General features: G+C 41.6%; 2 protein-coding genes across 3 annotated transcripts in view; both read left to right on the top strand.

Annotated features, from left to right (window-relative positions):
• LOC117484132 (butyrophilin-like protein 8) overlaps positions 1-22,758 on the top strand; it is a 163,675-nt gene that overhangs the window by 15,312 nt on the left and 125,605 nt on the right. The gene's annotated exons all lie outside the window — the stretch shown is intronic.
• LOC117484060 (complement C3-like) overlaps positions 13,790-22,758 on the top strand; it is a 34,007-nt gene continuing 25,038 nt past the window's right edge. The window contains exons 1-8 of the mRNA XM_034132486.1: positions 13,790-13,950; positions 16,842-17,040; positions 17,159-17,321; positions 19,959-20,053; positions 21,381-21,469; positions 22,125-22,207; positions 22,311-22,398; positions 22,589-22,691. Of these exons, the coding sequence (XP_033988377.1) occupies positions 13,874-13,950; positions 16,842-17,040; positions 17,159-17,321; positions 19,959-20,053; positions 21,381-21,469; positions 22,125-22,207; positions 22,311-22,398; positions 22,589-22,691 (897 nt within the window). The 5' untranslated portion in view covers positions 13,790-13,873. The remainder of the gene's footprint in view (positions 13,951-16,841; positions 17,041-17,158; positions 17,322-19,958; positions 20,054-21,380; positions 21,470-22,124; positions 22,208-22,310; positions 22,399-22,588; positions 22,692-22,758) is intronic.

The raw sequence follows: 22,758 nt of genomic DNA, 5'->3' as shown, positions 1-22,758 counted from the left end.
TTATGAATTTACTAAGTAAATGGTTGGAAAATCTAATTAAAACACAGTAATTGCTTGTTGAGGGTCTACAATAATTCCAATATATAAACGCATAGTGACACTCCAGTCGGAGACATTCCCACTGTGGTGTCATAAGAACTATGCTTTATTTAATTTCACAAGCTTTTAAACAATAGGTAGATAATACAAATCATCAGTTATCTGTTGTTAACCCTCTGTGTGATGTTTTACAGTCACATCCCCCCCGACTGAGGGCTTCCAGTCATCCAGTGTGGAGGTTCTGCGTACTGAACCTTCAGCACAACATGAATTTGGTAAATCACAAAAATGGCTTTAAGTTTAAAACTAAAATCAATTTTTAAATAAATTGTGTTAGTGAGAGAAAATAACCTTATACACAACTGACAGTTCAGGACTCGAACGAGGAATAATTCAGTAAAGATATTGGCCAGTTCCATACTGAGCAAAGAAATGATCCTTGATTTTTAGTGTTCATCTTAAATATAGTCATTTACAGTTAAAGTTACTGTTGTGCACCGACAGAAATGCTAGAGAGATGCATGTTATTTACGTTTGCTTTCTCTCATTCCAGGCTTCCTGATTATTTTCACCTGTGTCTCCTGTGCTCATCAATGTCAGCCCCGCCCCTGATTGGTCCCACCTGTGTCTAGTTACCCTGTGCTTATATTCCCCTGTCTCCCAAGTGTTCTTTGTCAGTTCGTATTGTCTCTTGCTATGGTCAGGTCTATGCTCTTTGTACTCTTGTAAAGTTTGATTCCTCACTACGTGAGCGCTTTCATTTTGTTCCTCTATTTTTGTCATCTCGGTTAGAGATTTGATAGTTACCTTTTTTGTTGTTCATTGCTGTATTTTGGAAAATAAAGTATCTTACTAATACTTTACCTCTGTCTCCCGGGTCGTGCAATTGGGTCCTACATCCTAAGTGTCTGAGTTCGTAACAATACCTGTTGTACCTGTCCGGGGCTAAGCCCATAGGACGATGCTCTGATGTTAACCCCCCCCGTTGACAATTCACGAGCGTCTAACTCTCTCCCCCCTCCCCTGTCGCACCTTCTAACAGAGCCCCCCCCACATATCAAATCCCAATTTAACCCCTGGCCTCTGGAGCAGAAATGAAAGAGTTTTAAAAATGTTTACGTTTTGGTAAGTTTTTAGGGAAATGTTGTAATATTGCAACGTTGGCCTTAGGTGGGAGCAGAATTTTTGTATTTCTACTCACATTGTCTGAATAAATATATTGAACAACTAAGGGTTAATTTGCAGGATTGATTGCTTACTTAGCCCTATATCAGTATATAGCATGAATAATAATCACACATCACTCATATTTGTTATGAATAATCATTTATCATTTATTAAATAGTAAGTCGCTTTGGATAAAAGCATCAGCTAAATGCAATTTATGAAAGCCTCACTCAGGATTTTTTTAACAAGTGTTTTTATTGCTCTTGGGGCAATTGAGTCTTGAGTTTTAGTTTGGCCATAGTTATTTAATATATAGCGCCATCTCCTGGTTAAATCCTGAAATTGAAAATCTGGCAACGCCCTCTTGGAAAATAGTGGGAGGGCTTAACATTCCCAGATACTGATCTTTGGCAGGTCTTAGGCAGGTAACTGGCTGGTAGTAGGCAGGAAGCTGTATGCTGGAGTCTGAAATAAGATGCTCCATCTGTAAGGAAACACATTTAGTCAAATAAAGTGGCAGACTAGGCCTGTGCAGTTGGTATCAGCTATGCCCAGCATGGGCTCCTCCATCAGGCCAGGGGCCTCATTTATAACGCCTTGCGTAGGATTGACGTGAGAAGGTTGCTTACGTAGTACAAAGCAAAAAAATAGGTAGTAACGTAAACAGATATGGTTCTAAACTGTATTGAAGTAAACATGTATTATTTTGAATTGTATTTTAGTGAACATGTATTGTTTGAACTGTTTTAAGTAATCCCATATATATATTGTCTTTCTCACTTACAACTCACTGACCCAGATATCCCTACACACACATACACCTCCTCCAACCAGCACACACACATATTCTTTTCAAGGTTCTTTCTGGGCATCAATATATCTGTGTACAATGTTTGGTTGTCTGGGAAAGAATAGTTTGTGTGAAATATTCCTTGGGAAAGTAAAGGAGTGAATATAGGTGCAGAGATAAGATTGACTCTGTCCTTGTGTACTTCCGAATCTCACGGTCTGCTCAGAAGAAAATATACTTTTTCCCAGAACTCTGATTTGCTGTATTGGACCCGACCAGAAGTGAATCCAACCAGTAAAAACACCTGGGGGAGTGAGCAGCTCACACAGCTCCTCCCCACGGACTCTCTGATTCGCTTCGGAGTAAAATGGGAAGGAAGAAGTCAACACATCTCCGCCCCAAAATATGAATATGAATACTGTTGTTTATGCATGTAAAATGCTTCCTGTTTCTGACTGGCTGGTCCCGATACCTGTATCGCACAGCAGTAGAACCTGAAGTCCGGAGTACTCTGTAAACTTGTATACGTGTTTTGTTTCTTACCAGTAAAATCTGATTATTATTATAACCTTTATTCCGGTGTTTTGAATTCCTTTTTATTAAATATAACCAGGCTCATCTAACGAACGGCGCGTAGCGGAGGTGGGCTTTAAGCCACCATCCACAGTGTTTGCTACAACAATTATGGTGACCTGCGACGTGATGAGTGCTGGTCTCTAGAAAGGAACACCGACAGCCAGCGGACGGAATTCAGTCCAGGGGAGGACACCTCGACACCGCTGACAACTAAACCATGGCCATATACAAAAGGTGAGCAGACACCTCTTTTGATTACCAAAATCTGTGATTGACTATACTACAACATTTTAGAGTTGTCAGCGGCGTTCTCAGGGTTCTTAGTCACGGTAAGAAATACAATACATATTCTAGTTGGGAAAGTGCTTAGAGTCAGGTAGAGCATTCCTGTACCTAAGGCACAAAGAGAATTATAAGTTATAACGTGTTTGTAAGAGGCGGGTAGCTAAGTCCTGTGCCTTAACTCACTAAAGAAAGACTGCAAGGACGTAAAAAACAGATGGGTTAAAATCCCCGTAAATCAAGTAAAGATTATACGGTTACCTTGTTAGTGCTTTAAATGTGTAGACTGCAAGGACGTAAAAAACAGATGGGTTAAAATCCCCGTAAATCAAGTAAAGATTATACGGTTACCTTGTTAGTGCTTTAAATGTGTAGACTGCAAGGACGTAAAAAACAGATGGGTTAAAATCCCCGTAAATCAAGTAAAGATTATACGGTTACCTTGTTAGTGCTTTAAATGTGTAGACTGCGAGGATGTAAAAAACAGATGGGTTAAAGTCCCCGCAAATCAAGTAAGGATTATGCGGTTGTCTCCTAGGTAAAAGGTTTTTATAAAAAACTTCCTATTGAATAACAATCGAGTGGGCAATCCCTCTTTGAAAATTGCTAGAATTGTTATATGTGGGTGATACGAGAGGAGAGATACGCGACTTCCAACTAACCATTTGGAACGACCGAATCTCATCACAACTCTTGCTGTGGGGTTAATCAGGCTCATTAAACGTGACGATAAAGAGATTTTGTTGACTGGGTTCCGACTCCTTGCCTGAAGCCGCAGCCGCCGTAAGGGGGTTGTAGAAGCTTGCTTCAGGAAGTCACGCTATCTGTTGAAATATACATCGCACAATAAAAATCTGCCTGACTGTACGGGGATAAATATATGTAAAACTGCAAACAAAATTTAAGAACACCACTCTGTACACAGTACATACTTAGAAAATAAGTAGTACACAGAGATAGAATTCAGATAGTACGAAGTCTGTATAAGGGAATAAACTCTGTTTTATTTTTTACGTCAAATCTGTGTAATAATTTAAAGGAAAACAGCTGAAGTAGTTGAGTGGAGATAAACTGTGCGGAGCTCTACCAGAGAGGGGAAGCTCATTCGTGGTCAGCTGCTGCCCTCTGGTGGCGAACAGGGTGTGTAACAATATTTGACAAGAATTGTCCAGTATATTAAATAAATACAAGCGAACACATATCAACCTAGTCAGATAATAGAAACAAAGTCAATCATGGAAGGAAAGTTTGAAAAGAGTGATATAGGTGTTCCAATTTCCGGAAGCTTCCGCGAGCAATGGGAACAGACTGAGAGATTGATTTTCAGTGGAATCAAAAAAAAATAAAAAAAATAAAAAGAAAAGGGAGTCAGAAGTATTTGTGGCTGAAGTGAAGCTCATTCCTGGTCAGGTGCTACCATCTGGTGGCCAACAGGGTGTGGCACAAAACAAACAGAGACTAATGATAAATTAAGGTTTGGCTCCATCTGCTGGACATATTGTATATTATATTATATTTAGAATTTGAACGAGAAGAACAACAACTAGGCGTCCCAGTACCAGGGAGTCTACGAGAACAGTGGGGGCAGACAGAGAGATTGATCGTTAGTGGGATCAAACTGGGGGACCGGAAGAAGGCTGATATTTAATGACTGATATATAAGTAATAATAATATATAATATATAACTGATATTTAATAACTGATATATAAGGCTCGATATTTCTGAAAATGAGAACACCGTTAACGGCATTCTATTTCAGAAAAAGGGGGGATGTAGGTCAATACTGATGTACATAAGTATCACACTGGACAGAGTTGACAGTTCCAAATGCTCGTCATGAAGTCCACTGACTTGCTACCCGCCGTAACAGATGACACTCTTAAAGAAGCACAGGAAGCAGGGTCTTTACTGCTTTGCAAGAAATATAGTACTCAGAGAGATGTGCTTTTCCAGACACTGAAGAAAGCAAAATTCCATGACTTGTCGCTATCAGGACTGTTAGGAAAAAACATCAGGCAATATGTATGTGAGATTATTACGTTTTTAAGAGAAATTGATACATTTAAAATAATCTAGAGTTTTGGTTTTGGTTTTGTTTTGTTTTGTTTTGTTTGTTTGTTTGTTTTTTGTTTGGTTTTGTTTTATTTCTTTTGTTTATTGTTTTCTGCATTGTCTCTTGTCCACACTCCAGTCTAGTTGGTGGCGGTAATGCACCTACAAGTTGGTTTGCCAACCGCCAATAAACACTAAAGAAGAAGAAGAAGAAGGCTCCCCACAGGATAAATCAGTATGGTTAGACAGGGGAGCTACCAAGAAGGACAGGATATGGCTCTCCCCAGATGGGAGACCTGTCCTGCCCCCAGGGTGGATAAGATCCATGCTTAAAGAAGCTCAGCAAGGCATGTGATGAAACAGGCATGAACTGGTTAGATGCACTACCCCTAGCTCTTATGTCAATCAGAAGCTCTATTAACCGAGGGACAGGTTTCTCCCCTTTTTAGTTGACCCACGGCCATCAGTTCCCAGGCCCCGGAGCCTTGAGTTTAGGAAAGAAAGTAGAGGTCATGAGTTCAAAACCATATTTCCAGCAACTTAAGGGCTTGGTATGAGACTTCTCCACACAGGTTGCTGACGCCAAAGGGGGACCCGAGAAACACGAGGCCAACACAGCAGTGTTCGTCTGGCTGAAAGTCATCAGGCCTAAGTGGCTCAACCCCAGGTTTTCCGGCCCCTACCGAGTGACCCAAAGGACCTCCCATGCCGTCCGCCTAGAAGGAAAGGGAGACAACTGGTACCACTGGAGCCAGTGTGCGGTCAGGAAAACACCTGCGAGGACCCTAGACGACATCAGGACAGATCTGGCCCTCGTCAAGGAAGTCGACCCAGAAGGCGTCATCAGCGGACCGGAGGAGGAGGATCGGGAGGACATCTCTCCAGCAGTCGACCCAGAAGGCGTCATCAGCGGACCGGAGGAGGAGGATCGGGAGGACATCTCTCCAGCAGTCGACCCAGAAGGCGTCATCAGCGGACCGGAGGAGTAGGATCGGGAGGACATCTCTCCAGCAGTCGACCCAGGAGGCGCCATCAGCGGACCGGAGGAGGAGGATCGGGAAGACATCTCTCCAGCATCAACCCGGAAGCCGCCATCAGCCGGCCGGAGGAGGAGAATCGGGAAGATATTTCTCCAGCATCGACCCGGAAGCCGCCATCAGCGGGCCGGAGGAGGAGAATCCAGAAGACATCTCTCTAGCAGGCAGCCCAGAAGCCGCCGTCAGCGGGCTGGGGGGACAAAGACACGGCAAACCAAGACGGCACAGGGAACTCCACTTCCCGCTGAAACAGGTTGATATAGCCGGTGTGGAACTTTGTTTTAACAATCCATTTTTTGAGGAACTTTGTTTTAACAATCCATTTTTTGAGGAACTTTGAACTTTGCTTGATTTATCCCATAATTTAAGGGATTTGTATATTTTTTGCCCATTGTTTAACCTGTTAAGCACCAAGCCTGTTTTTCATGTTTCAGGCTCGAAAATGACATGCCCAAAACAAATGACTACAACCTAACTTCTAAAAGGGTTATATGAATAATTTCTTTTATCAAAGCAAGGTTACATCTGTGAGTTGGATGTAGAAGTGTCAGAATCAATATAAATGTTTTTTATTTTAAAGAAAATCCAGATTTTACATAGTAAAAAACTGTAAATTATAGTGTCCGTCCAAACATTATTTTTTACAGATAGTGAAAACTACCCTTGGATGATGGGTTAGTAGACTAAAAGCTTTAGGAATCCAAAGTACAACATATAATAAGTACCCTGTATCAAGATTGATGCAAAACAAGTGACATTTGACCTTTTTAGAGAGGTTTAGCCAAAACCACCCCACCTCTGAGGTGATTTGGGTGAAAATGTTTTTTTTTTCATATCTCTGGCCCCCCTTGCTCGATTTTGATGGTTGACACCTCTTTCTGACCGTTAGAGCCAATAGAATCGAAGGGGGAGGCCCACATACACACTCATTGTAAAGAGAAAAGGTGGGGGCTGCGCGCATGTAATTTTGCATCAGAGTGGACCGATCTCTCCCTCTGACATTTGGAAACTAAAAAGCAGTTTTATTGCTTATGGATTATCAGAAATAATTTCAAAGAGGACACAGATACATTGGATGAACCTATGGATTAACTGCAGCATCGTTTTTTTTATCGTTGTAATGCCATTGAAGACCAGTTTTGACCAAGGTAAGCCATGTTAGCGTTTCTAGCTACTTAGCTCCACATGTTATGATGTACGCTTTCGTTTATAGCGTCGCAAATGTTTATCACTGAGTATTGAGGGTTTTTACACAGATTCAGTGTCTCCAGGACACCAAAAACGAGTGGTTGGCTGTGCATCTAGGATAAGTAATAAGGGAGTTATTGTGAGTTTAAGTGCCGTTTTAGGTTGGATTCTTTTTATCGCTCGTGGCTAATTCAGAGGCTGAGTGTAGCATTGTGTTTTTTTTTTTGGAAAAAAAAATTAAAAAGATCAGTTAGCTGAGTTTCTTCCCGTTACATGGATATAAAACATTCATAGTTTTATTAAATATTAAGATTCCTTAGACGTTGTTTCCTGCAAATGACGCGTTTATCCGCCCGGTACCGGGGGGGGCCGTGCGTAACAGGTTAAGGGATTTGTTTATCTTTATTCTACAGAACTATGTGTTAAAGGTTCCAGGAAATGTTGAAGGGTTCTTTTGGGGCAGACACAGGAATCTCTCTTCAGACTCTGAGCAACACGAGTACCTTTCAGAGGCGCTTAGAAAACCTCTGTGAGATAGGTAATAAAACCCGGGTAGCTCCCTCTCCCCTGCTAAATTGGATCAGTTGGTGGAAGACTACTGATATATGTGGGAACCCGCATTTACCATGTAAAACCTATAGCTTAAAATCAATCACTAACCAAGTTGGGAGTAACTCCTGTTTTACTTTCCAAATAGGCCCTTTTATCATTACTCAACATCTGGACGAGGGTAGATGTCTATTTAAATACTCCTCGTACTCAAGAGGGTTTTGGCATATCTGGGTCTCAATCTCCCTCAGGGGGCACGTTTTGTATTCTGGGGAACCAAGGTACGATCGCATTGACCATTGGTAATATACGGTTTAAAGATACCAGAAGAATTGGAGCTAACAGCATAATTATGTACGGGCACTGGAGAATGGTAGCGGGCCTGGGCCTCCTACTTAACGATAAGTTAAGTAGGAGGCCCTACTTAACTAAAAGCTTTAGGAATCCAAAGTACAACATATAATAAGTACCCTGTATCAAGATTGATGCAAAACAAGTGACATTTGACCTTTTTAGAGAGGTTTAGCCAAAACCACCCCACCTCTGAGGTGATTTGGGTGAAAATGTTTTTTTTCTCATATCTCTGGCCCCCCTTGCTCGATTTTGATGGTTGACACCTCTTTCTGACCGTTAGAGCCAATAGAATCGAAGGGGGAGGCCCACATACACACTCATTGTAAAGAGAAAAGGTGGGGGCTGCGCGCATGTAATTTTGCATCAGAGTGGACCGATCTCTCCCTCTGACATTTGGAAACTAAAAAGCAGTTTTATTGCTTATGGATTATCAGAAATAATTTCAAAGAGGACACAGATACATTGGATGAACCTATGGATTAACTGCAGCATCGTTTTTTATCGTTTTAATGCCATTGAAGACCAGTTTTGACCAAGGTAAGCCATGTTAGCGTTTCTAGCTACTTAGCTCCACATGTTATGATGTACGCTTTCCTTTATAGCGTCGCAAATGTTTATCACTGAGTGTTGATGTTTTTTACACAGATTCAGTGTCTCCAGGACACCAAAAACGAGTGGTTGGCTGTGCATCTAGGATAAGTAATAAGGGAGTTATTGTGAGTTTAAGTGCCGTTTTAGGTTGGATTCTTTTTATCGCTCGTGGCTAATTCAGAGGCTGAGTGCTAGCATTGTGTTTTTTTTTTGGAAAAAAAAATTAAAAAGATCAGTTAGCTGAGTTTCTTCCCGTTACATGGATATAAAACATTCATAGTTTTATTAAATATTAAGATTCCTTAGACGTTGTTTCCTGCAAATGACGCGTTTATCCGCCCGGTACCGGGGGGGCCGTGCGTAACAGGTTAAGGGATTTGTTTCTTTTTATTCTACAGAACTATGTGTTAAAGGTTCCAGGAAATGTTGAAGGGTTCTTTTGGGGCAGACACAGGAATCTCTCTTCAGACTCCGAGCAACACGAGTACCTTTCAGAGGCGCTTAGAAAACCTCTGTGAGATAGGTAATAAAACCCGGGTAGCTCCCTCACCCCTGCTAAATTGGATCAGTTGGTGGAAGACTACTGATATATGTGGGGACCCGCATTTACCATGTAAAACCTATAGCTTAAAATCAATCACTAACCAAGTTGGGAGTAACTCCTGTTTTACTTTCCAAATAGGCCCTTTTATCATTACTCAACATCTGGACGAGGGTAGATGTCTATTTAAATACTCCTCGTACTCAAGAGGGTTTTGGCATATCTGGGTCTCAATCTCCCTCAGGGGGCACGTTTTGTATTCTGGGGAACCAAGGTACGATCGCATTGACCATTGGTAATATACGGTTTAAAGATACCAGAAGAATTGGAGCTAACAGCATAATTATGTACGGGCACTGGAGAATGGTAGCGGGCCTGGGCCTCCTACTTAACGATAATTTTCATTGTCTGTAAAACTAATGATGTGCTTTCTCCAACTCCCGCCCCAGAGGAAGAGATAGTAAGGACCAAAAGAGAGAGTAGCGAGCCTTATGTCCCCAAAAAGAACCTTCACTCTCCAAGAAGGTAGCGACGGAATAGTGGACATAGATCTGTGCGCAATCGCCCCATGTTCCAACTCTGACAAATCATACTCAGGTCTCGCTAAATATGTCTGCCTCACCCCAACAGTCTTCTAATTTCTGTGGCTACTTTTATTGCCATTTTAGTGACATGTGGTTGTTGTTGTGTGCCTTGTATCCGCTCATTGTGTGTTAGACTCATCAGTTCCACCATTGAGGGAAAAGCTGCCCCTTCCCCTTTGTACCAAATGCCCTTGTTGGCTTACGCATCGGAGGGGGAAGAGTACCATGACTCAGCCGACAAGGACGAATGTTTTTAACATATTTTGGTCTCCCTCCACTGTCATAAGAAGTTGTTATGGTGGACTGTTCCTAAAGGTTTAAAGTGCTCTAAATCCCAGCTTCTGATGGATTTATATAAATGTTGGGACAGACACAGTAGAAAAGAATGAGAGTGGTTATGTTTCAAATGCTGTGTATATGTTGATCTCGTGAGGTGAGATCAAAAGAGGGATTAAAGTAAACAGATATGGTTCTAAACTGTATTGAAGTAAACATGTATTATTTAGAATTGTATTTTAGTGAACATGTATTGTTTGAACTGTTTTAAGTAATCCCATATATATATTGTCTTTCTCACTTACAACTCACTGACCCAGAGATCCTGTTACACACACATACACCTCCTCCCACCAGCACCCACACATATTCTTTTCAAGGTTCTTTCTGGGCATCAATATATCTGTGTACAATGTTTGGTTGTCTGGGAAAGAATAGTTTGTGTGAAATATTCCTTGGGAAAGTAAAGGAGTGAATATAGGTGCAGAGATAAGATTGACTCTGTCCTTGTGTACTTCCGAATCTCACGGTCTGCTCAGAAGAAAATATACTTTTTCCCAGAACTCTGATTTGCTGTATTGGACCCGACCAGAAGTGAATCCAACCAGTAAAAACACCTGGGGGAGTGAGCAGCTCACACAGCTCCTCCCCACGGACTCTCTGATTCGCTTCGGAGTAAAATGGGAAGGAAGAAGTCAACACATCTCCGCCCCAAAACATGAATATGAATACTGTTGTTTATGCATGTAAAATGCTTCCTGTTTCTGACTGGCTGGTCCCGATACCTGTATCGCACAGCAGTAGAACCTGAAGTCCGGAGTACTCTGTAAACTTGTATACGTGTTTTATTTCTTACCAGTAAAATCAGATTATTGTTATAACCTTTATTCCGGTGTTTTGAATTCCTTTTTTATTAAATATAACCAGGCTCATCTAACGAACGGCGCGTAGCGGAGGTGGGCTTTAAGCCACCATCCACAGTGTTTGCTACAACAGTAGGCTACAGACATTTTCCGACATTTTCCGATTCACAAAACATTGCGTACCGGCGAGGGAAGTGCGAACCGGCACTTCATACGCCTGTTTCCCTTTAAAAATCACAATCGACTCGAAATGCGGCGCAGCTTTTGCAGGCTTCACGTAACGCCCATATTTGCCTATAAATAGTCAAAGAAACGCCCATTCCTTCATTCATTTTTGACTGACTGCATGAAGAAGATCGCAGGAAATTACGACCGAACAGCTAAAAAAGACATCTCACACCGTGTCAGATTTTGGTTATTTTGGGGAGGTCGAGATAAATCATAATGTTTGGTGGATTCAGTTTGAACCAGAGTAGGAGCATGGAGGTCGGATCGTCACCAAAATAAATAAATAAGTGGTCCGAAAAAAGTTAATGACAAAAAAAATACACATAACCTTCCACAGGCAGTGTGTTTGTCCCGGGGACAAACACACTGATGAGAAACTGTAAGAAATTATCGGGGAATCCCTCCGGAGTGGAGTCATGACGACTGGATCTGAATTATTTTGTTGTATTTGGTGGTTTGTGTTCCAGCTGTCGATCAGCAACTATATATCCATAATCCGCCAGTTAAAGGAAATACAATGTGTTGTGTTAAATTAGCTGTACAATTTACCACATATGGTGTTCTTAGTTTCCATACCTCTACTATAGCAGTTGTAGACAGAGTCATTTACTTTTCTTACTTTCCTGTTAGGTGTAAGCTCATAAGAGATGTGAGACCAAACAATGGTGTCTAACCTTTAAAGGTGCAAAAACAACAATTAAAACCAACTTTGAACTTTTGATAGGCTGTAAATCTGGCCAACTGATGAATGTCAAATGAAAAAATGTGCCCTTTTAATGAATGTGATTTAAAATGTGTATAAGTCATTTTGGATTGAATCCAATAAGCTAACATCAACATGTGCACAAACCCTGTCCCTCCAACATGATGGACAAGCCCTCTGGCAGCTTTCTTGCTTTTTCATCTAATATTGACTGTTGGCAGACTGAATGCTACAGTGACTCGTCTGCCTGTTCTTATTTACCCCTAGATTCCCAGTTCCTTTGGATCAGACTTGCTAATGCCAGTAAACTTTGTATTATGTAAATAAATCCTTGAACTATTCCTGCTTACTCCTCCTCCCACTACAGCCAAAGTTCAGACTGTGGCAGTACAATCTGGCCTCAAAATGGACTCAGCAGACAGTCACCAGCCCTGCCTTGCATTTCCTTACATTAGAGCAGAACTTCCTGGAGTCCTTGCTGCAGTCTGCTAAAAGCATTGCGTGTTTGCCTATGAGTTGGCATTCTTAAGATTGTTATGGAAGTAGGCTCCAAATCTTCTGTCTCCTGAGCCTGTCACTCCAGCATCCTCTGCATCAAAATCACCTATCTTGCTCACAGGTATGAAAAGGGGATTGCCCCTTTGCCATCCCAACAACAGTCTTGTTTTATTATCAGTACATAACCGGACGATTTCTTCTCATTGCCAGCTAGAATGTTCCTTATGCCCATACCCTAAATCTTAACCTGTATGTGAAAAGTATATTTATCAAACAATGGCATCCTTCTTTTAGTATATAACTCATTCTTGAATTGTTATTTATTTCAATATAGTTGCAAAATTCATTCAAATCACAAATAAACTGAGCCATAAAATGATTTGAATATCTGAAACAAAATGGTACAATTATAAAATTCCCAAAATAAAATAAAGATTCTCAGACCAACTGTTTTTTTTCTTCAGACTTTCAAATGGGAGAATTCCCCGCTGTTGAAAGTCCAAAAATCCAAGTATTACTCAACAGTTTTTACCTTAGGACTTAGTGTGCATGTTCAATATGATTGACTATGTGTGCAGATTCAGCAGGTTCAGAATAAGAATTAAACATTAGTAACATTTCCCAAACAAGAAAAGAAGAACAAGTTGTCACATTTAAAAACAACATAAATGCAAAATAGTTATTTGGCAGTCATTTTGAACTGGTCATTCAACTTTATGCTCCAAAGTTAGTCAAACATGTTATTGTTACCCCTTATTGATTTTCTGCTGTTTATCTTTTTCCTCAAATTGGACCTCATGTTTATCAGTTTCTCAACTGCTGCTGGGAAATGGTGTGTATGTGGTTGTGTTCGTACAACCGACAGAAACGCAGCGTCAGGCGTCACGGCGGCGTGCTTTGAAGCTTGCCGGCGGGTGTGTCTGAAGCTCGACCAACAACCAATCACATGAATCTCCCGCCCCGGACACACAAGCATGCGGTTTGATTGGCTAGAGCTTGTACTGGCATATAATTTGATTGGCTGACGCTTCCGTCGAAGCTTCAAAACTTGAACATTGCTCAACTTTTGAAGCGAGCAACGCGAGCAAAGCGAAGCGACGCTCCCACAATGCAATTCGGCAAAGCGTGACGTCTCCCCATTCAAAGTGAATGGGCAGAAGCGTTGAAGCTTCAACGCACGCCGCCGTGTGGACAGGCCGAAAGACTAACAGCCCCTACACACGGCGGCGTGCGTTGAAGCTTCAACGCTTCTGCCAGTTGCTCGCTTCAAAAGTTGAGCAATGTTCTACTTTTGAAGCTTCGACGGAAGCGTCAGCCAATCGAATCATATGCCAGTACAAGCTCTAGCCAATCAAACCGCGTGCTTGTGTGTCCGGGGTGGGAGATTCATGTGATTGGTTGTTGGTCGAGCTTCAGACACGCCTGCCGGCAAGCTTCAACCCACACCGCCGTGTGTAGGGGCGTGAGGTGGTGGTGGTGGGGCAGTGAGAGGATAAAAAGAGGGTGCTGCATAGCGACACTTCACTGACAGCGAACCAGGATCAGGTAGGAGGATGAGGAAGACTCTGCTTTGGCTGCTGGCCTCTCTGGCCTTTGTCTCCCTGACTTCTCTTGCTGATGGAGCTCCAATGTAAGTAGACATGTCGTACCTTTACCCACTCCAGCTCTGCTTGAATCATTTATCAGAAAACAAAGATATATATTTTTTTGTTTTTGGTCATCTTCCTGGTATACACGTTGTTATGTTGTTATCAGGGGTGCACATAACTCAGGGTGCGTACGGGTGCTGGAAATCCTTGAAAATGCTTGAAATTGTACGAGGTGTTTTCAAGGTTTGAAAAGTGCTTGAATTTTGGGAATGGTGCTTGAATTTGGGATGAAGTGCTTGAAATTGTAAATGCTTTACTTCGCTTTTTAGATTAAAAGAAAATAAAGAAGTCGGAGCGCGCTTAATTGCTTCGCTTTTACATAAAACAGCTCCGCTCCGGCCTTCCCGCGCAATAGAATAGCGGTATGCAACGTGTGTGTGAAGCAGAAATCCTGCAGCTCCACCCGCTGTGACGGATCGGTGAGCGAAGCAGAACACACATTAAGAGTTAGACCTAACACACTTAGCTATTTTATCTACCTCTGGAACAAGCTGATTCCGGCGATCGGCCCCAAAATTGGCGATCGGAGCATCCCTAATAATTGTATATGATATGTTTTATAATGATTGATCATTAAAGTGTTCTCAAAGCTGGTAAAGGTGCAGCTAGTTTGAATGACTTTGTATACTGCAGGGTAGCTTGTGAATTTACTCCAGGTGGAACTAAAGTCTGATTTAACACTTGATTATATTTCACATCATTCATCCAGATCTGTAAAGTAACTAAAGGTATTCAATACATGTAGTGGAGTAAAAGTAAACCATTTACCTCTGACTTATGTTTACTGCCAACCTAAAAGTACCTCAAAAATAGTAATCAATAATGTATTGAAAAGTTATTTGGCTGATGCCCAAATATGGAATGCCCAGTCTACGTACAGATGGGTCTCATTTTGAAATATTAAACTTAGTTTTCTTTTCTAAAAATTTAAATTTTTCATCCTCATGTAGAATGCTATTATGAAACACACATTTGGTTGTTTATAGCATAAAGAACATCAGATTTAATGTGAGGTAGGGAAATAATCATTTGAGTATAAGTATGTGTATATAAATATGTAATTTACAACAGCTGTAAGATGCTTGAAAAGCTTGAAAATGCACCTTGAAAATGCTTGAAAAGTGCTTGAATTTGACTTTGGAAAAGGTGTAAGAACCCTGATAACTGGTACGCAGGTACGCATGCACGGCAACAATCTGAAATGCGTATAATGTCACTTGTGTCACTATGCGCCTTTGCGTACCTGATAGGTCATCAAAACAAACACTTATTTAGTCTACACGTGTTTCTTGTCAACACTCAATGGAGTAAACTATAAGACATCATGTCCAAAAAACCAAAAGACATCAAGCAGCGACGTTGGCGTTTTGCTCCCTGCAAAAACCGCCAGACATTCTTGGACTGATTGAACTGGGTGCTGGCCGAGCCGCGCAGCCGCAGGCCATAACCGACGGACCTGTGAAGCTTTTACAGGAGGCAGAGGCTTAGAACACTGGACGACTAGGTTGGTTGCCGTGTGCACAGACAGGGTTGTTGTTAACGTCGGTACAGAATTATACCAAAACTACACTAACTGGCTGTGGAGGGAGACACCCCTGTGCACATTCTGTGCCCCGCACACACACTGGAGAACTGCGCAAAATCAGCTGATCACAACGTTCACGTTCTGTGAGACGTTTAATCTTTCTGTGGTCAAGCTGCTGCAATTTTATTTACAACAAGGTGGAGCAAAACACAAAGCTGCAAACTTGTGTTAATGGAAGAGTTTGAAATCAGACAGAGGTGGAAGAAGTACTCAGATATCTGTTACAAGTAAAAGTCCTGCATTCAAAATGTTACTCAAGTAAAAGTAGAAAAGTATTATCATCAAAATATAGTTAAAGTACTGATTTAAGAGTTGATTATATTTCACCTCATTAATCCAAATCTGTAAAGTAACTCAAGGTACTAAATACATGTAGTGGAGTAAAAGTGCACCATGTACCTCTGAACTGTAGTGGAGTAGAAGTACAAAGTAGCATACAATGGAAATACTCAAGTAAAGAACAAGTATCTCAATATTGTACTTAAGTACATTATTTAAATACATGTACTGTCTTAGTTACTTCCCACCTCTGAAATCAGATATGAGATCAGAATCAGATCAGATACGTCTGCATTCATATTATTACCTTAACTCGTGTCTTTCATAATGAGGAGCTACAGTCCACTCTGTGTTACAAAATGCAAGGTCATGTGGTGTTTCAAATGATGCCAAGAAGTTGGCCTCATTTTTTGTTTAGAGTTTGCACAACAATGCAAAATGCCAGACAGAGCAAGGGTCTAGAAATATGATGAAATATTGTGTTGATCCAGTGCTGGATCTTTGTCAATGTAATCAATAGATTACTCATTGTGTGTGCATCCATGCTGGAGCTCATGATCCACATCTTTGAAAAATAGATTTAGTTTTATTCTGCAGTTTGGGGGAATTGAAACCTAAAGTTAAATGTTCTGCTCCCCCTCACTGTTCCCTTTAATTATGTTCTTACCAATTGGGTTCGGTTTATTTATTTGACCCCTTTAAGCACATATATACACACAACTCATGCAGTATCCCATATATTTATTTGTATGCACACAATTTCCAAAACACATGAATATTCTTTGAACTTTACTATTTGAAACACTTCAAACTCGTCCTGCAAATGGAAATAAACCATGGAGTCATCATTAATTCAAGATGAGTAGTTCATTTAAAAAAGGTTGTTTTGTGTGTGAATTCATATTTTGAACTCTTTTTTTTCAGTAAATCCAAAACAGCTGGTTCTTTCTGCTCGGTGACATCACATTCACATTAATATATATCTTCTTTTCTGCCTCTGCTTTGCAGGGAGGTGATGTCTGCCCCCAACTTGTTGAGGGTAGGAACAGCAGAAAACGTTTTTGTGGAGTGTCAAGACTGCACAGGTGAAGCAAACAAAAGGGTGCACATCCATGTGATGAGCCATCCAACCAAAAACATAAGGCTGGCAACTGCATCTGTGACACTTAACAGTACAAATGAATTCCAGGCGCTGGTACAGATCATGGTAAATGATGCGCTACAACTCTGCTGCATTTTATAAAATGATCTATGAATTAAAAAATGTACATAATGTACACACCCTGCTCCTAATGCACTGTTTGTGTTTCTTCATAATGATTCAGATCCCTGCTGGAGACTTCAGTAAGGATCCCAGCATTAAGCAGTATGTGTATCTGCAAGCTCAGTTCCCTGAGCGACTGCTTGAGAAGGTTGTCATGGTCTCCTTTCAGTCTGGGTATATCTTCATCCAAACTGACAAGACCATCTACACCCCCAACAGCAGAGGTGAATTTATTCATTATCAATAAATCAAGCAATATTTATTCATAAAGCCCCATATTACAAATGTGAAATGTGCCAAAAGGGGTCTCAATTAATCAGTGGAAAAATAAAAACTCTAAAGATATGACTTAAAGGTCACCTATAAGGCAAAATCCACAATGTAATGTATTTTACACATTAATATGTGTCCCCTCTGTGTTAAGAGTTTCAGGAAAAAAATACTCTTTCTCTTTTTGTCCTGATCCATCTATATAAAAACCTGTCTGAAAATGAGCTGATCAGATTTAGGCTACTTTGTGATGTCACAATGTTTGTTTTGGGTTGTGCAACCATTAGCCAATAACCAACCAAGGTGACACCTGAATCTCATCCTAGAAGGTTTCCCATTCCTCAAATTTCCCCTCCTCGACTCCTATCCTCGACTCCTATCCTCGTGTCTTAGTCCCTCCCACAGGAGATGCAAGCGGAGGAGTCGAGTCGAACCAAGGAACCGAGGAGAGAGGAGGGGAAGCAGCAGCGGTTAGAGAAATGAGAACTCCTCTCCTCTGAGCGGTCATTTTAAAGAGACGTCCATTAATGATGACAGGAGGCACAGCAACACTCTGTCTGATGGACAGATGTGTTCATGACGACTTATATATTTACTTTTAATTCATTGACTGCAGTATAATGAGACAATAACAGGCTACAGATGCGGACATATATACACACACACACACACACACACACACACACACACATACACACATATATTTATATATATATACAATTTCAGAATCAAACAAGTTTGAGAGCACTCTCATAATAACGTAACACTATCAGAGACTGGATATATCCCCCCCTCCTCTCTCGCTACAATGGGGAATTTAAATTACGGGCCAAAAGTTTTATTTACAAGTATTAAAATTAAGCAGAGGAAACCAGACCAACTGAGACCTGTCTCTCTGCCAGCATCTACTCTGAAAAATATCGACTCTTTGTTTGTAGATATCTACTAAACTACAGCATACAAATACAGAGAGTAATGTAGGCCTGTTATACTGAGTGATATATATTTTACACACTGCTCTGCTTTCTGCACGGACCTCACAGCTGTTCTCACTGGAAACATTGCGTCGCGATGAAAGAAGTTAATAAAATAATATCCAGGGGATGCATGCAGAGCTGTCATTGGCTGAGATAAGTCCGGCCGTGCGTCACGCCACTTTGAAACATCACTGTTGCCAGAAACACATCCGCGGAGGAGCCGTGGAGGAACCATCAGTGTATCCTCGATTATAGCTCCTCCAGAGAGCCTCCTCGATGCTCGATCCTCGGTCCTCGAAGTGCATTTAGAGAAATGAGATGTCCTTCAACATGGCGCGCCAAAATATCTTGCAGAGGGGCGTGGCCAGCAGTAGCTTATTAGCATTTAAAGCTACAGTCACAGCATCATCACTTTGGGAACAGGGCTGAAACAGAGTTTAAGGCATGCTACAATGCACGATCTGTTTAGTATTTTGAGCCAAACACTTCAGAGACATGTTTTATATATATCTGAGACCTATAATATATTGTTGAAAAATAATATAATGGCGCGTTTCCACTACAGCGCGCAGCCCGGTTTAAGAGGGCTGTGACGTCAGCGGCCCGTCTTTGGTTGCGTTTCCACTTGGCCTAGTACCGGCCGGCGGGTCCTAATTCACAGTTTTTCTGGCCTCATAAAATCGCGGGTCTAGGGCCAGAGATAACGAGGCTGAGTCGGGCTGAGTATGCTAAACTAGAGAGAGCATAGCTGGCAAGGGGGCTACAACTACAACAAGATGGACATATTTGACCGTGATTTAATTGTAATACACGTTTCAAAATGATGCCGAAGTAACAACATACTGATACCGGTTAGTAAAAACCATGAATTAATGCTTTGTCAAGTCTGCAGACAGACGGCAGGGGAAAAACCTTTTAAAATGCTTGTTTTCTAAATGGAGATTGGCTAAGCTAACGCAGTATATGCTCCGACCGTCCACACTCACAACAACGGCCTATACAGACATAAATAAAGCAGCGACTGTATTCACCATGACACAGGCAGTCTGTGGTTTGTACTTGTTTAACTTTTGTCTAGTTTCTGAACATATATGAGGAGCTGTGAGCTCTGAGTGCTAACAGCTAACGGCTGTGTTGTTTTTCTGGGGATCTCTGATGATCACGTCACGGCTCCGCCTACACTGTGTTACTATAGATACTACCCCAGTTCCTAAACTGTAATGGAAATGCGCCATAAAGTGAGCCAGTCCTAACGAGGCCCAGCCATACCGAGCGGGGCCGAGCGAGGCCGTGTAGTGGAAACGCGCCATAATAGGGGACCTTTAAAACATAGAAGTGGCAGCGGACCTAAATCAGGAGAACTGCAACAGGTTCATCCACAATCCAAAAGGTGCCATGATTGAATGTGGCTTTCTGCAAGAGGAAAGAGCGCGAAAAATCTGGAGTTGCCAAGTTTTTACCATGCATTTATCGGACATTAGTGCATAAAGATAGAGAGGCAGTCTAAGCCTATAGCAGCATGACTAGGGGCTGGTCCAAAGTAAGCCTGAGCCAGCCCCAACTATAAGCTTTATCAAAAAGTAAAGTCTTAAGTCCACTCTTTTTCTATGTCAGTTCATTACAGGATGTTTGCTGTGACACCCCGTATGGAGCCTGTGGAGAGGGATGACGCCAACCAAATGGATGCGTCTATTGCCATTGAGTTTGTGGTATTGTTTTCCGATCTTTGATAAGCACATATACCAAGCCTCTTTGCATTACAAATTCTTAACAGTAGATACTTTTCCCCGGAAATGACCAAAATAAATAAAAACACAGCCAACCTGAGTTGTTGGGTTGTGTTACTTAAAGGGGACCTATCATGCAAAATGCACTTTTGTATGTCTTTTATACATGAATATGTGTCCCCAGTGTTCCAGGGAACTCACCAAGTGTCAGAAAACACAACCCTCTCTATTTTCCTCCATACCCAAATCTCTAAAAAAGGGGCTGCAACGGATCTGATAGAGACTGATCCAGATTTGAACACTTCTATGTCGTCACAGAAGTGGCGCTACGGCTATTGGGCCAACTCTCCACCTATCAGGGGAATGTAGGGTTGGGCCACGGCCGGCCATTGCCGCTCGAAAGCGCTGGAGACGCTGTAGTACATATGCCAGGCCTGTAAGTGGCGCTGTAGTCTGCCACAAAAGCAGCGAAGAAGACTTCCCGCCCATAGTTACCATGGTTACCCTTCTGTTTATTCTCCGCTGTGGCTTTTTTTCTCCCTCCCCGAGGCAAGCGTTTGCTCCCGCTGCTTTAATTCAATGCAATCCCTCCCCGTCGAGGCAAGCACTGTAATTCTCTCCGGTTAGTCCACCAGCAGATGACAAACACCCGCCTCTTCCAAGGAACGAGGGGACCGTGCGGCAGAGTTTCAGTTTCAGTTTCTTTCGCCGGTCAAGATGTCCGTTAAAGTTTAAATCTTCCGGACAAAATTAGAAAAGTGCCGGTCAAAGGTCTTCTTTGTTATTTATTGAGCTTTAAAACAAATGAATAACGACTCTATATAATAAAACACGGAGATCTCTTTTTCTCCCCCTCTTCTGACAGCCCAGCAGCTGATCAGAGCACGTCTCCCCTCTCCTGCAGGGGGGCGTGGTCAGCAGAATCAGACCCGTAGACAGCAAACAGCACATAGAGCGAAATGAGGCATGGCTAAAATGCATGATCTGTTTGGTATTTTGAAAACAGAAACGTATAAATATACCTTATATAGGTATGGCCCTACAATATATCATTTAAATATAGCATGATAGGTCCACTTTAAGGAACACCTGTCCTATCTCTTGCTACCCTCTAGTGGTTGATTTGCATAAACATAGCCACTTCCTTGAGTGGTAGATAAATACATTTTAGGAGTAGCTGGAAATTAAAAAAGTCTCAATGGAGACATTGACCAAGCTCATGGAGACATGCATAACATAGTCTATAGCATGGATTTACAACATTACTTGTTTCTGTTAATGTTTTATTTTTTATATTGTTCTTTTTTAGACCCCTGAAGGCATCATTTTAGCACTTGATCCAGTCTCTTTGAAATCAGGGATCCACTCTGGAGATTACCAACTCGCTGAAATTGTCAGGTTAGTAGTTTATCTTGTTTATGTTGTGTTCTCTACAATGAATTTCCATGTTGCGAATTTTTTGTTTGGAAAAGAAATAAACAAAAAGTAATATCTTGTATGAAATGTGGAGACACAATGAATTCTCAGTTCACACATCACACCATACTTCCACGAGGATGAATGTAAGTGAAAAACACTGGATCAGAACAGGGGGGGGGGCGCGGGCCGGCGCGGGCTCGTGAACTGTAACGCCGTGTTATGCATGTCCATTACCCACTGCACCTCGCGGGAGCGCGCACAGCGTAAAACAAAAACTCACAGACATTTAAATTATTTGTACGGCAAAGTACGGTTTGGAAACAATATAATTTCCTTTTTGACGGGCATGCATAACACGGCAAAACACCGGAGCCTCGCTGCGGGGAAGCTTTGGCGCTGTTCCGGTTTGTTCTAATCTGTCAAAATGAAGGACTGCTTTCAGATGTTTCCGTCATTGTTAAAAGAAATCCATCATAGACGGGAAATATTCGGTTAACGCGACCTCTGGTTGGCACAGTAGTTCCTGGGCTCTATAACACCTTACTGCACTTCATCTGGCCTGATTCCTGTATTACCTTGTTACCTCTCTAAATTAGTGTTTAAATGTTGTGTTTTTGTGTGTTTCTATGTTTAGTACCGGCCTGTGGAAGGTCGTCACGAAGTTCAACAGCAACCCACAGCAGAGCTTTAGTGCAGAGTTTGAGGTCAAAGAATATGGTGAGTCTCCCATTACCTGCACTTTCATTTAAAACCAATATCAACTTACAACATTCACTCGTTTTTTTACTGGATTGGTAAAACCATAAATATCTTTTTTCAGTGCTTCCCAGTTTTGAGGTTAAACTGAATCCTACGAGCTCTTTCTTCTACGTGGACGACAAAGAGCTCACAGTCGCCATTAAAGCCACGTAAGAGAAAGTTCTTGTTCCGTGGCTTTAGAGGCTGTTTGATTGGTGGATTGATTGTAGGAATGAATACAGGTTGCTGTTTAGAGGTTGGGTTGACGCTCTTGCTCTTTTAGTTTCTTAATCATTTGTTTTTACTTTGTTTAAAATGAACCTGTTTTGATTCATACATTTCCCTCTCTTCTGGATTTAGGTATTTGTTTGGTCAAGAGGTAAATGGGATGGCCTACGTTGTGTTTGGGGTCATAAATGATGGTCAAAAGGAGAGCTTTCCAAGTTCTCTTCAGAGAGTGCAGGTGAGCACATTCTACACTAACTATATTTTACATGTGTTTTGGAAGAGTCTCGTACTCACAACATGTC

Source organism: Trematomus bernacchii, unplaced genomic scaffold (assembly GCF_902827165.1).
Source record: "Trematomus bernacchii unplaced genomic scaffold, fTreBer1.1, whole genome shotgun sequence".
Taxonomy (NCBI): domain Eukaryota; kingdom Metazoa; phylum Chordata; class Actinopteri; order Perciformes; family Nototheniidae; genus Trematomus; species Trematomus bernacchii.
This window is presented reverse-complemented; position numbering and strand designations above follow the sequence as displayed.